We start from the raw sequence: 15,902 nt of genomic DNA, 5'->3' as shown, positions 1-15,902 counted from the left end.
CAGTTCAGGAGTGCAGCAAAGAACACAAAGTAAAAAAATTATATTAGTAGGTTCAGCAGGAAGCACACATTGCAACGCCAATAGATATAATAGCTCTATCTTCGCCAGTATGAGCTGGCAGCCAATTTTGACACAAGTCAAAGAATGAACAGGGAACTTCGGGGTTACCTAATGAAGCACAAACCAGTCCAGAAAAATCTAGCAAAAGAGCATGTGAAAAGAAGATGATCAATACCCTCTCGAGCACCACAGAACTCAAAAATATTCATCCATGTCCACCCGTTTTTCTAAGATTATCCTTGTTAAGATCCATCATTGGATCACTAACCACACACATGCTTTCACTTTTAGAAGCATATTTATTTCCAAAGTAGCTTGAAAGGAAAAACAACATTCTTAGCAATAATGTACAGGTACAGAAACTTAACAGAAAAGTTCCCCTATTTAGTCAAGAGCCATCTAACTTTGCCAGGTTCCTCAGTCAAGGTGACCTAACTACACATATCTAGCAACTTATTCCACATAATAAGAGTTTCTCGTACAAACACCTTCTAAATCTAATACAATCAAAATCTTGTTGGAAGACCTTAGCGACGGTAACACTCTAGAAAAAAGTCAAATTGTAAAGTTTTTTTTTGCAGGTGTCAAATTGTAAAGTTGGGGGCAAAGTTGGCAAAGAAGGACGTGATGGAGCAACCGGAGAAAAAGCTGGCACCGGCTCCGGGCTTCAACATAAGGGACGCGGATGTGGAGTTTGCGGTCGCCCAAGCGGCCAAGATAGAGGGGCAGCAGACCATTCGTAAGTCCATCCACAATGGAACATATGTGGAGGCTAATCGGCGGTTCAGCCAGCAGAAGTGGGCGACGACGGACGCGCTTTTTGCTAACTTTGGCGCAGAGATGAAGGGCCGACGAGCAGCAGCCGGAGGAGCCGCGCTGCAGCTCCAACTTCACGCTCAAAAGACGTGCTAGGAAGTGTGTGAGGATAGAGAAGGCGACAGATTTCAGAACCAACGGTAACATCCAAAAATAGTGGGCAAAATCGTATATTTTACACTGACACGATGGCATTCATAATTCCCTGGGCTGGCACTGACCCAGACGCGAGAGGCCGTCTAGTCAATCGCTCCTGACTCCCGGAGCAGGCCCTTCGTTTTCATCAACAGTCAAAGACCGACCGTTCACGTCCCTGCTTCGCCTATAAAATTGAGTACAGTACGCTCTGATAGTCCTCAGCTTCCGCCGTTCCCCGTCCCACCAGATAGATCTATCGATCGTCATGGAAGATGTGGCGGCGCCTCAGTCGGAGCCGACGGCCAGGGACTGGTCGCTGCTTCCCATGGACGCCCTCGCCTCGATCTTCGTCAGGCTCGGCGCCGTCGAGGTCCTCATGGGCGCCGGCCTCGTGTGCCACTCATGGCTCGAGGCGGCCAAGTTGCCAGACGTGTGGCGAACCGTGGTCTTTGAGAACCACAAGGTCTTGTACCAGAAGGATGAAACTGTCGTCCGCGCGACGGCGAAGGCGGCCGTCGACCGTTCCGACGGACAGCTTCGGGTGTTCGCCGGGACGCGGTTTGTCAACGACGAGCTCATGGAGTACATCTTGGAAAGGTGCTTTTCTGTTAGCTTTCTATTCGAACTTTTATCAATCGCTTCATTCCTGGATCAACATTATGAGAAAGATCGTGCTACTGTCTGCAGGTCGCCTTCACTGACAACCCTGCGGCTTGAATTCTGTGGCTACGTCTTTACCAAACGACTCGTCAATGCGATAAGAGAGTCACCTCTGCTGCAGCTGCGTAATCTGGAACTCGACGGCGCTTACATAACCGTGGGTGAGCTGACGGACATCCTTGAGAGCTGCCCTATCCTGGAGGTTCTTCTGCTACGCCATTGCCCCATGATCTACGACGACGATGAGCCTGTCGAGACCATGACGATTGATCGTGATGACGAGATGCTCTGGTTGTACTTTTCTGATTGCGAGTACGACTAATTCTGAAGTTCAGAATACAGATTGTTCTTATGACCGGTACCCTTAAATCCATGATATTGCATCTTATGTCTGTGATGGGGCTTTGCGACTGTATGTGCTTAATTATCTTTTTTTACAGAACATACCGCTTATTATCTATTGTTTTTTATTTTTGAGATGGCTAACCACTTACATGGTGCTTAATTATCTTTGAGGCATTTTATGTTCGTTTTATGTTTGTCTCTAGCATTGGATCCGAAGGGTTTATCATTTAATATATTCTTTCTGTGAATTATTTTAACACGTTTGGTGAGATAAAAAAACTTGACTTGAGTTTCTCAAAGTGGGCTCTCCCCCAATTTTTAGTCACACAATCAATCAAATGATACACGGTGTTAAGGAAATCTTCATACACATTGTCAAAGAAAAAAAAGACAAACAGGCGGACGACGCTAACCAGTGACAAGCACCAAGGAGTGCACCACTAGATGCCTCTAGCAAGCCGCTTAGAAGAAACACATGAGACGCGAACATGCACCACGAGGAAGTAAGCACCGGATTTCGTCGCACCATCACCACCAAGGAGTACTACTGGGTTGTGTTGGAACCTGTTCCGGAACCTTGTCCAAAATCCGTGCATGCCGGAGGTTCTGGGCTGTTGAAGCGAGTCAGTATCAGGCAGAAAAACTGTGTGTGTTATAAAGGCCCACCATTTCTTCCCTAAGGTTTATCCTCCGGCCGGCTTCGCTTCTGCCTCGTGCAGCATCGACCTCCCCGAGTTCTCTTTCTCTGGTGAGGGAGCTGTTGGCCACGATCTGGACGAGCCAGAGTTGTTAGACTATGTATAGCTTCTGTACCTATATACGTATTGTAACAGAACTATTATATATAATGAGATAAGCCATCCCTAGAGGGTTGTGCTGGTTCCCAAAACTAATTGTCTTACATGGTATCACGCTAGGTTACGATCGCTTCCGCTTCTAAACCCTAATACCCGCACCGCCGCCGCAGCCGCCGCCGCCTTCACCGCCGCCGCTGCGCCACCGATCGCGCGGCCGCCATGTCGAGCGCCGCCACCACCGGTTCCACTGCTGCGGGCTTCCTCCCGGCCTCTCTTGCGGCTCTGCTCAACCTCCCGCTCGATGCCGTCTCCGTTCCCGCTCCGATCGGGACAAGGAGCATCGGCTCCGTCTTCTCCACGCCGCCGGCGCCCTCGCTCGGGCGTGATCTCGTGGTCCACATCGCGACGCCGCCGTCCGCTGCGGACTCCGCAGGCGTCGTCCCGCCGCTCCTGCCGCAAGCGGATCACACCGCCCCGCTGGCGGGGTTGGCGGCGTCCGCCCCGGCTGCGGGCCTTGCGGCGTCCGCACCGGCCGTGAGCTTTGCGGCGCCCGCCCTGGCTGCGGTCCCGCCTCCTCCCGCATCGGCTTCGGTGCCTCCGGCTGCCTCCATGGTGTTTGCACCCCAGGCAGCCTCCTCGATGGGATCGTCTTCGCCGCCGCTGTTTCACTTCGGTCATCTCATCACCATCAAGCTCTCCGCCGACAACTACATCTTCTGGCGTGCGCAGGTTCTCCCGCTCTTGGGGAGTCACTACCTGCTAGGCTACGTCGACGGATCGCTTCCCTGCCCACCCGCGCTGGTAGACAGCGTGCATGGTCCGGTCTACAATCCGGCCCATCGCATCTGGACGGGGCAGGACCAGGCAAACCTCTCCTCCATCCAGGGGTCGCTCTCGCCGGCAGTTGCCGGCCTTGTTGTCTTCGCGAAGACGTCTCATGAGGCCTGGACCATCCTTGAGCGCACCTTTGCAGCGCAGTCCCAGGCTCGTGTCTCTGCACTCCGTCGTCAGCTTGGAGAGTGTCAAAAGCTTGACTCCACTGCCACTGAGTTCTACAACAAGGTCAAGGGCCTCGCCGACACATTGGCCTCCATTGGACAGCCCCTAACCGACTCCGAGTTCAACTCGTTTATTGTCAATGGTCTTGATGAGGAGTATGATGCCTTAGTCGAGATCATCAACGAGCGAGGCAACTCGACACCCATGCTGGCACACGAGGTTTTCTCTCGGCTCCTTCTCACTGAGCAACGGGTCGAGACTCGCCGCACCAGCGGCACTGGCTCCCTCTCGGCCAACGCCGCCACCAAGGGTGGCCGCTCTTCTTCATCACCCCGGTCTCCCTTGGGGCTGCCACCGTCGCCCGCCTCGGCCGCCCCACCTACTGCGACCTTACCGGGGGCTGGTGGTCCACGTGTGTGCCAGCTTTGTGGCCGCGATGGGCACTGGGCCTCCAAGTGTCATAAGCGCTTCCAGCGAAGCTTCCTTGGTCTTGGCAATGACGGCAAAGATACACGCAACAATGCCCGTCAGGTCGCCATGGCTGATCGTCCCGCGCCGCAGAAGCAACAGGGACACACTTAGTCCTACTCCATCGATCCACACTGGTACATGGACTCTGGGGCGACAGAGCATCTGACCAGCGAGATGGGGAAGCTTCACACTCGTGAACCCTATCATGGCTCCGACAAGATCCACACCGCCAATGGAGCAGGTATGCACATCTCTCATATTGGTCAAGCATCTCTTCTCACTAGACATGCCAATAGGAGTCTTCAGCTTCGCAATGTTCTTCGAGTTCCATCTGTGACCCGTAATCTTCTTTCAGTTCCTAAACTCACACGTGATAATAATGTGCTCTGTGAATTTCACCCTTTTGATCTTTTTATTAAGGATCGGGGCACGAGGGACATTCTTCTTAGTGGGCGGTTGTGCCAGGGCCTCTACCGTCTGGAGCATCCTGGCGTCGCCCGTGTTTTCAGTGGAGTTCGGGTCTCTCTGTCACAGTGGCATGCTCGTCTTGGTCACCCGGCCACACCTATTGTCCGTCATATTTTGCGTCGTCATGAGCTTCCTAGTTTGTCTAGTAATAAAGATGTAGCAGTGTGTGATGCTTGTCAGCAGGGGAAGAGTCATCAACTTCCTTTTTCGGAGTCCAGTCGTGAGGTGAAACATCCTTTAGAACTTGTGTTTTCAGATGTATGGGGTCCTGCTCAGACTTCTGTCAGTGGTCATAATTACTATATCAGTTTCGTTGATGCTTATAGTCGCTTTACCTGGCTTTACCTTATTAAACGCAAGTCTGATGTGTTTGATATTTTTGTTCAGTTTCAAAAACATGTTGAACGTCTTCTCAAGCACAAAATTGTTCATGTCCAGTCGGACTGGGGGGGCGAGTATCGCAACCTCAACTCCTTCTTTCAGTCGCTTGGGATAGCCCATCGTTTAGCATGTCCACATACACATCAGCAGAATGGTTCAGTCGAACGTAAGCATCGTCATATTGTTGAAGCTGGTCTTACTCTTTTGGCCCATGCATCTGTTCCGTTTCGGTTTTGGAGTGATGCTTTCACCACTGCATGCTTTCTCATCAACCGTACTCCCACTCGTGTTTTAAACATGAAGACTCCCATTGAGGTTCTCCTTAATGAACAACCTGATTATACCTTTTTCAAGGTATTTGGGTGTGCTTGCTGGCCGCATCTTCGTCCATATAATAAGCGCAAGCTTGAGTTTCGTTCTAAGAAGTGTGTTTTTCTTGGCTATAGCTCTCTTCATAAAGGTTACAAATGTCTTCATGTTCCCACTATTCGTGTCTATATATCTCGGGACGTCGTGTTTGATGAGCATGTTTTTCCCTTTGCCAAACTTCCTGTGTCCACTGTCGAACCACCATCTCTGCATTCATCCTCTGTTGCTTCTGACCAATTTGATGATGTTGCATACTCTCCTTTGCTGTTACCTAACCATGGTGCAGGAACCGGACGTGGGGCTCGTTTGCAGCTTTTGGAGGATTCACCATCATCATCACCGCCTTCTGATGGGCACATTGATCGCCCTATGTTGCATGGCATCGATTTGCGTGCCCATGCATGGTCACCCGAAGAGCCCGTCGCGCCGAGCATCTCCACTGCTCGGTCCGTTACGCCAGCGACCGCCGAGTCTCCAGCGGCTCGGCCCTCTTCGCCAGCGGCCGCCGAGTCTTCAGCGGCTCGGCCTGTCACGCCGTCTTCGCCCGCGGCTCGGCCCGTCACGCCGTCTTCGCCTGCAGCTCGGGTCCGCGACGCTGTCCTCACGTCGCCTTCATCCGTGGATCGGCCCGCGACATCGGCCGCGCCACGGCCCACTATGCCGGGCTCGCCATTGGCCCGGTCTATGACGCCGGCGTCACCAGCTGCTTCGTCCGCTCTGCCGGTTTCGCCGGTGGGCCGACCTTCTTCGCCGACCGAGCCCGAGGCTACTGTGTCTGGCTCCTCGTCACCGGCTGACTCGTCAACGTCGCCGTCCTCCAGCCCGTTGCAGGCTGCTCCGTCGACCTCGGTGGTTCCTGTGTCCCGACCACATACACGCAGTCGCAGTGGCATTTTCAAACCTAAGGAACGTAAGGATGGTACGGTTGCTTGGTTGGCTGCTTGTTTGGCTGCTGCTGTTGCGGATCCATCTTCTGAGCCTCGCTCATATCAGGCTGCCCTGCGCATTCCACATTGGCGAGAGGCTATGGAGCAGGAGTTTCATGCTCTCCTTCGTAACAAGACATGGACTCTCGTTCCTCCACCACCACGGGTAAATATTATTGACTCAAAATGGGTATTCAAAGTGAAGAAGCATTCGGATGGATCTATTGAGCGTTACAAAGCGCGACTTGTTGCTCGCGGTTTTCGGCAGCGCCATGGTCTTGACTATGAGGACACCTTCAGTCCTGTCGTCAAGCCTACCACTATTCGGCTTCTTCTCTCCATTGCTGTTTCTCGTGGTTGGTCACTTCGTCAACTTGATGTGCAGAATGCTTTTCTACATGGTTTTTTGGAGGAAGAGGTTTATATGAAACAGCCGCCTGGTTTCTCTGATCCTGATCGTCCTGACTATATCTGTTGTCTCTCCAAAGCACTATATGGTTTGAAGCAAGCTCCTCATGCCTGGCATGCCCGCCTTGCCTCTGCCCTTCGTGCTCATGGGTTTGTGCCGTCCACTGCTGACACTTCATTATTTCTTCTACAGAAGCCAGAAGTCACTATGTATCTTTTGGTATATGTCGATGATATTATCCTTGTCAGCTCTTCTCAGTATGCTGCTGATGCTCTTGTCTGCTCTCTTGGTGCTGATTTTGCGGTCAAAGATCTTGGGAAGCTTCACTACTTTCTTGGAGTTGAGGTCACTTCTCGTGCTACTGGTCTTGTCCTTACGCAGAAGAAGTACTCCTTGGAGTTGTTACAAAGAGCGGGCATGCTGAAGTGCAAACCGACCACCACACCCATGTCGTCTACTGACAAGATAACAGCTGTTGATGGTGAGCTTTTGTCTCCTGCGGATGCCACAGAGTACATGAGCATTGTTGGTGGACTTCAGTACTTGACGATCACGAGACCAGATATCTCTTATGCTGTTAACAGGGTTTGTCAGTATCTTCAGGCTCCCAGAGATACTCATTGGGCTGCTGTTAAACGCATTCTTCGTTATGTTCAGTTCACCCTGACATTTGGTATGCATATTCGGCCGACTTCCTCTCGGGTCCTTTCGGCCTTCTCTGATGCAGATTGGGCTGGTAGCCCAGATGACAGGCGATCCACGGGGGGTTATGCAGTATTCTTTGGCCCTAATTTGATCGCCTGGAGTGCTCGGAAACAGGCTACTGTGTCACGTAGCAGTACTGAAGCTGAGTACAAGGCTGTGGCTAATGCTACTGCAGAGGTTATTTGGGTGCAGTCTTTGCTTCAGGAGTTGGGTTTGTCTCAACCACAGCCTCCTATTCTTTGGTGTGATAACATCGGTGCTACATACCTTTCTGCAAATCCAGTATTTCATGCCCGAACGAAACACATTGAAGTTGACTATCACTTTGTACGGGAACGTGTATCACAGAAGCAACTCCAGATCAAGTTTATCTCATCTAAGGATCAACTTGCAGACATCTTCACTAAGCCTTTACCACTGCCACAGTTTGAGGCTGGTAGGCGCAATCTTACCCTTCTCAGTTCTTTAGAAAGTGGCTAAGATTGAGGGGGGGTGTTAGACTATGTATAGCTTCTGTACCTATGTACGTATTGTAACAGAACCATTATATATAATGAGATAAGTCACCCCTAGAGGGTTGTGCTGGTTCCCAAAACTTATTGTCTTACAAGAGTTCAGCAACAGGGGAGGGGTGAATCGACGGCGGCAGCAGAGAGGGAGGGGTGAATCGACAACGGCAGCAGATAGGGCGGAGAGAATTGCAAGAGCCTAAGCGCCCATCACCATGGCTTTCCCATCGTTCGTGTGCCACCATCGCGGTCGTTATTGGAGCTTTGTAAAGGTCTGCCCTCTTCTCTTACTTCGTGCCATTGCTCCTCCGATCTCAGTTAAGCTGCAGCCTCACACACTTCAGGTTCATGGGGCCGGCGGCTAAAGCACTTAGGCATGGTGGCGGAGGCAACGTACATGGGCGTGTCTGCTAAGCAGGCCACAGTGTAAAAGGACTTTTACCACTCTGTTCTTTGCATGCTCTTCACATACCGTTTTTTTTTTGTAAATGCTGGTACTTTACCTGTTATACATATTGTTGTATAAACAAATTTTATTGCTTAATGCTGCTACTTACCTGCTATCCACTGCTAAGTGTCATAGTATTAACATTTTTTGTTGCTTTGGTTTTCCCCAGTTTCGTCCTTGCAATATGGAGCCACACACTCCAAATTCAGTAAGTTGGAAACACTGACACACCCTCGCTAGAGCTGCTCTGGTACGCTCTTTAAAAAAAAAAAATCTTTTTCTTATACCAAGTTATGCGATGTACGCTTATTACTTATTTCATTTACAAGTCATGTTTACCCATCGAACTATGTATGTGTGCATGTTATCTTATTATTTTGAACTGGGGTAGCAGAAGAAAGGAATTCACATTGTAGGATACGAGGGAAATTCAAAAAGTACTCAAGTGAACTTTGCCTAGCAGAATTCTCTTCTTTACATGTTTGACCCCAATATAACCTTGTCTTAAAATTGACTTTTGATTTCAGTTTGAATCTGTCCAGACCTTCGTGAGAACGATTCTAAAAACAATGGCGGCGCACCGTGATTTGCCTCCTCCTAGCTACTGTGAGGAAGATGGAGATGGGCATGTCCTTGCTGGGGTAGAAATTGAAATTCCTGGGGGCGATGTCTTGCTAATGCCACAGATAAAAGAAATTGGGCCTCTACGAGCCACACCCGCCTCCTGACCTAGCACTGTTGTACCCGAGCCTTTTAGCGTCAGTGTCTTCTGTTTAGTGGTGAGAGGTGCTCTTATTGCCTTATCCATGTTTAGTGGTCACGTACTGCCCAGGTTTATTTACTTCCTTCATGATGGTAGTTCGAATAATCTCTGTCTCTCTAGCCTATTTGGTTTATGTTTTTGGTTCTCGCTTACCTATGACGATCGTACGTGTCGTGGTTGATTGAGCCAGTGCTCATAGATTTACCAAAGATTGCCTATCTTAGGTGTTCTGTATGATGTTTATTTCTATGAAGCTTTGCCTATTCTTTCTTGACCTTCATTATAACACTTTCGAAACTCGTTCTTGTTTATATGTTATGAACTTATGATGTATGTCTAAATTCAGCTGGATCTTCAATAAAATCCTGAATTCTGTAGATGTTTTATCCTTTGCTACATCTGAGTATACACTAATTAGTTAAACCCTTTCTTCTCCGGATCTGCATTCCACCTGTACTAATTACCAGATTATATATGTGTTTATGTTCATTCTTAAGTTAAACTAGAGCTAGCTGTATATACTAAAATTTGTTAAACTTGCGCTGGGCAGGTTTCCATGGTGAGTTCGTAGCCTTTATGAAATTGTTGCCAATTGTTTTCTGTAATCATTGCTCATTTCTCGTCTCCAGAGCAGAAAATCTGATTCTTGCATCAAACCCTGATCCTGATGGTGAAACAATTGCTTGGTACAATAAATAAATGCTTGAGTGGCATGATGTGTTGGGTTTCCATGTTTTACTGTCATTTACATGTAGGAATCTGTTTACTCAGGTGCTTTACTATTATGATACTATCATTTACATGTAGTAATCTATTGAGTCACATGGCTCACTATGTGACAGCAGGTAGCCCAGAAGCTTTATGAAGGGGTCATGCTTTTGTCAGAACAAGAAACATGGGTACCTCAGACCATATGGGTTTCATGTAGGTGCCATCCAACTTTAGTTGATTGGTGAAGTAGTTTCGCTATTTGTAAATGTGTAAAACATGCTATTGGTCTCTTTTCTATGATGTGTGGTTGTAGATTAAAATTGGTGCCTTCACGACAAAAAAACAAATTGGTCCCTGTATATACAAGTGAACTGTAGAGAAAGATTCCACATGGCACTGTCTTCAGGGAAGTAACACTGAAATAAAAGTGAGAGATTACAGAGTGGGATGATGTTGTTTCTTGCTATATACTCAACTAAGCCAAGTATCGTATTACAAAACTTAAATGTTTTGAACAATTGCATATATATAATGAGCAGTTCTGTTGCATAATGAAGTGGGCCTTCTTGTGGAAAGCATTGCAAGCCAATACATAAATATTTACTGCTTTAGTTTTGGCCTAGCCTTTGGGCAATTTCATGTCCACACATCTGAACACAATTCTATTTTTGTTCTTTGGGTTGTTGTTTGTAATTCTGTGACTTTTGGGCAGCGTCAACTCCATAGGTCTGAATGCAATTTTTTAATACAAGTAAAATGTCCATCCCTTTTTTTGTTCTTTGAACTACTGTTTCTGCCTTAGGTTACTTTTAAGTTCATCTTGCCCATGCACAGTTTCAGTGTAGGATGGACCTTGAGCTGACAATCTACATCCAACTATTCTGATTTTGCTATTGAACCAAGTATACCAGTGACGTTAAGGATGCTTTTTTTCATATGTTGTCTGATATGCTTGAGAGCATCTGATTTTTGCTAACTCTTGATACATGGTCTGGTAATTCTCCGCTATCTGGAGTTTATTAATTGTCTCTGTGTAATTGCTCACCAAGTTCACCAGTTGTAAATTTGTCCCACATAGTCGATTTTCTGCAAGTTTCTGGTGGAAAATAATTTGTTATGCAATTAAAGTTAGGTTGCCATTTTCCCTTCATAACTGCATTAAATGGGTAGCTACTATTCTCTCTTTGCTCAAAGCAAGGCTGTCTAGCCGTGCTACTTTGTGCTTTAAGAAATAGTCTGGCATCAGTAATCCCGGGGTTATGGTTTGTTACCCGGAAGTAACTAATTTTATTTCTTGTGTTAACTTTAGCCATTCCAAAACATTTATCTGGTTTTGTAGAATTGGAGTTCACATATTTCTGATGTGTAAACCCCACATAGATGTCGTGCTAATGCAGTTTGATGACTGTCATAAACCAATGGAAGGGTGTTTGATAGTGAAAGAATTTATATTTGTGATGACTATCTCAAGCGAGGCATAATAAGAATTTATCAGTGAAAGAATATCACAATTCAGTTTAGGAAGACTATATTGTTATTTGTAATATTCTGTGCTTATTACACAATGACAACCCACTTGGTAACCTTTAAATCTTTTCATGTCGCCTTTGTTTCTTATCTACACAACAACTTTTGCCTGGGCTTGCTATTTATAACTTATTCATTTCCCCCCCTTTTTGATTATAACACAAGTTACCATGACTCTCATATCAATCATACACACCTTTTCTATATATGTTGTTCTTTTATAAAGAAAGCAAGATCAAATTATTTTATTTTAGATTAGCATTGTTTTTGTTGTTGGTCTGAACCTAAAAGTGAATATGTTTCCTTTACCCTTCTTTAACCTTGGAAATTATTTATAATAGCTTTTGACATGCAACTATTAGGCCATATCGATTAGCATTTGTCGATCATCATAACTGTTGATCACATGCAAACGCACAGCTGCGCTCAGAAGCCTTCATCCTTCAAGAAATAAGTTCACCCCTAACTTGAATTTCACCCAACTGTGTGGTTAGTGTCCATTTTCCTTGTTGCCTTCATCTATCTGATACAGGCATCATGAAGTGGTCAGTTTTATTTTCAATTTCCTAATATTGGGATTTGATTTGCTCATTTTTACCTCTGATGAGTGCGGGCATCCCATACTTTAGTGAGAGCAATCCAGTCTTTTTCAGTATCGATATTAGCTTCCTATTGCAATAACCCCCTATAGGGTCTTTAATTTTGAATAATCATGTTCTTTTTCTGTTAGGAAGTCTAATAGGGTGGATTTCCAATTCGATTTTTGCTGCCAGGGAATTGTGAGTTTGTAACTACATTCTTCTGGCCTACATGTGAATTGAAGATATATTGTCTCTGTATGTGAATGTAAATATCCATGTAAGCAAGTCCAACCTTTTATTTACATATTTATTTATGAAATGCATGCAATCAAGTCACATCTTACACACAATTGCCCCTTATAGATAAATCTGATGATTCATGAATTAACCAGTTGGAGATTGGTAGATAGTAAATGTATCGATAACTGGAGTTTAGAGCTCAAAATCCTTTTAACTTTTCTACTGACAGTATTTTCTTGACAGCTTTGAGAGAAGAACAAGTACTACGTACAATACAATACTAGAGATATGAATGGATGTAATTCGTTTAGTAGAGTATTAGTAGATGGTGATTTCTGTTCTTCGCAGTCAGCTGGTGTGTATATCCTGATATGTTTAGTCTGTTCCCAAATTAATTTGTAAAGTTGCCTTAACAATTATACAGTCTTTGTGTATTAGTCCTCTGTTTCTTGAGCAGATGGAAGAAATAACATGTGAAAATGAGTTTATTTATCCGCACTGTTGTTTTTATCAGTTAACAAAGATGTTTGTGAAGTATAGTTAGGTATCACAGTGAAGCTTAGTGAAGGGACTTCTGGCGAGTCCTACAAGTCTGTAAGCATTGTATGTACGGTGGTATCCTCTGATGGATATAAATTTGTCGACTAATTCATGACTATATCTACTTCCTTATGATCCAATTGGAATCTAAATATTCTAACAATGATGGGTTTGCCCTCGCCCTTTGCGCCATCGGCGCAACGGGTCATCTAGTTTTTGAAATAAGCTCAAGTTCCTCTTCACTCCTCCATCATATCATTCGACTCCTTTGAGGAAAAAGAGAGGGGATCCCTCTATTCACACTTTTCACCAGACCGATGTGAGTTCCCCCGCTCATTTCATTGAAGACTTGTTACTCTTAGACATTTGGGCTCCTAGGTGACATAAGCAAATCCCGAGAGCTTCCTTGTTTGTGGTGTGCTCCAGTAAGTTTGTAAAGCTGTGGTGGTGATGTTCAAGACCAACTCCGAATGATTTATGCTCATCCATTGGTAGTGAATCAAAGGGAGAATAAGGTGAGCTACTTGGTAGCGATCCGGAGCTTTAGCTTCGGCACCTCTCCAAAGGAGATTAGGACTCCATACCTTGTTCCTTGCTTGCTTTTCATATAGGTCGCTCTCACCTAAATGCACATCTAGAGAACCTACTTTATATGCATTGCCCTAAAATTGGAAGTTAAGCTTAAAACTTGTATAATCTCCTATTCACCCCTTCCAGTCGACCATTTGGTCCTTTCATCGGGAATGAGCTCGTCCGGGGGAGATGTGAGATTGGGATGGATGGATGGGTTGCACATGTAAGATTAGGTCGCCGGGCATGATGTGTTGGTTGGGTGGGCATACGAGATATATGTGGGATTGTGATGGATTAAGGAAAAATCATGAGGTTAACTGAAAGTGGTTGGAGAATCATTTTGCTATATCTGTCGGGAGATCGACATGCATCGATGATGCAAGATTGCTCCGATGAAAGCTTCCAATAATACAATAAACAACGTTTCTATGGGAATTGAAGGTATATGAGACATTAAGCCCATGGAATTGTTAGGGGGTATGCAAATTGACATGGATTTGAGAGTCCAACTTCTACCGTTTTAGTAACATGGGATGGCTTGTGAATTGAGAGAGAATTTGTTTTACTGATTATATCTTCACCCTCATCATCACTTAATAACTTATGTCATCATATCTTGGCTACTCCGTCACCAGTTCTGTCTAACCAAACAACGGAATAGACTCCTCTGTCAAATCCTTGCACATGATTCCATTACATACCAAACACAACATTGAGAATGAAACAACACATCACATGTCTAATGCCAATACGACTCCGTCCTCTAAACTCCAATTCCTCTTTCCCATAGTTACCAAAGGTGTTGTAGCTAGGCATTCTCTCTCTTCCTTATTTCCATGTCCTGGCGGCCATCGTTAGAAAGACAACATGCTTTTTTCCACGATGATGTGCGCTTGTGTCACCCACAACTTCATGCATGTGTCAATATCATTGAGAAGCCGGGAAGGGCACCACCTAGGGGACCAACCTAAAGGGGAACATGCCACGCATCAAAAACATTTATGCTACACAATCTCACCTAAGAACAATATGAAGATGAAGGTAACAATCAAACTCACCCATGGCGCAGAGTAGTGGAAGCAATGACTAGTCGGTGCTGCATGAAGGTCCTGCCAATTCCCGTAACTAGGTTATACCTCCCAGTCGCGAGAATGTTCTCCGAGACGAGAGTTGAAGTAGATGACCCCTCTGAGGTATCCACGCATTCCGAAGTTGTAGTCTGGCTGAGCTTCAATGTCTAGGAAGAAGAGCTGCAAGAAAAAACTAGAGAGAAAAATCCTAGCGGCCTGATACGTCTCCGTCACATCTACTTTTTCTAATGCTTTTGCTATTGTTTTGGACTCTAATTTGCATGATTTGAATGAAACTAACCCGGAGTGACACATTTTTCAGTAGAACTACCATAGTGTTGTTTTTTGTGCAGAAATAAAAGTTCTCATAATTGGACGAAACATTTTGGAGAATTATTTTGGAAATAATAAAAAATACTGGAGCGAAGACCCAGTGGAGGGGGGGGGGGCAGGCTGCCCACTAGGCACCAGGGCGCGCCCTGGTGGGTAGTGGGGTGCACAAGGCCCCTCTGACCTTAAAATCAACCATATAAATTACTATTTTGGAGAAAAAAATAAGGGAGGAAGTTTCATCATGTTTTATGATATGGAGCCACCGCCACCTCATGTTCTTCACCGGAAGGCCAGATCTGGAGTCTGTTATGGGCTCTGGAGAGGGGGATCTTCCGTCTTCATCATCATCAACCATCCTCCATCACCATTTCATGATGCTCACTGCCGGGAGTGAGTAATTCCCTTCATAGAATTGCTGGACATTGATGGGTTGGATGATATTCATCATGTAATCGAGTTAGTTTTGTTAGGACTTGATCCCTAGTATCCACGGTGTTCTCAGATTGATGTTGCTATGACTTTGCTATGCTTAATGCTTGTCACTAGGGCCCGAGTGCCATGGTTTCAGATCTGAACAATTTATGTTTTTGCCATTATATCTATGTTCTTGATCCGATCTTGCAAGTTATATGCACCTGCACGTGTCAGGATCCTCATACCCCAAGGTGACAATAATTGGGATTCTTTCCGGTGATTACCGTAGTTCGAGGAGTTCATGTATTCACTATGTGTTAATGCTGTGTTCCGGTTCTCTACTAAAAGGAGGCCTTAATATCCCTTAGTTTCCTTATGGACCCCGCTGCCACGGGAGGGTAGGACAACAGATGTCATGCAAGTTCTTTTCCATAAGCATGTATGACTATTTACGGAATACCACTAGTAGAAAAGGGGGCAAAGGTCCAGGTCGGGTCAGCCCATTAGTCCCGGTTCAGTCCAGAACCGGGACCCATGGGGGCATTGGACCCGGTTCGTGAGCCCCGGGGGCCGGCCGGGCCACGTGGGCCATTGGTCCCGGTTCATCTGGACCTTTTGGTCCCGGTTGGTGGGATGAACCGGGACCAAT

The 15,902-nt window shown here is 46.1% G+C and overlaps 1 protein-coding gene across 1 annotated transcript; it reads left to right on the top strand.

The window, feature by feature from the left end:
* The first annotated feature begins 1,279 nt into the window (after positions 1–1,279).
* LOC123115193 (putative F-box/LRR-repeat protein 23) lies at positions 1,280–1,996 on the top strand. Its single transcript, XM_044536422.1, has 2 exons — positions 1,280–1,611; positions 1,702–1,996. Exons 1-2 carry the CDS (start codon positions 1,280–1,282, stop codon positions 1,994–1,996), a joined length of 627 nt encoding a protein of 208 aa, XP_044392357.1.
* Positions 1,997–15,902: the final 13,906 nt, after the last annotated feature.

This window comes from Triticum aestivum, chromosome 5B, assembly GCF_018294505.1.
Source record: "Triticum aestivum cultivar Chinese Spring chromosome 5B, IWGSC CS RefSeq v2.1, whole genome shotgun sequence".
Taxonomy (NCBI): Eukaryota; Viridiplantae; Streptophyta; class Magnoliopsida; order Poales; family Poaceae; genus Triticum; species Triticum aestivum.
The sequence above is the reverse complement of the archived record's forward strand: the minus strand, read 5'-3'. Positions and strand labels throughout refer to the sequence as shown.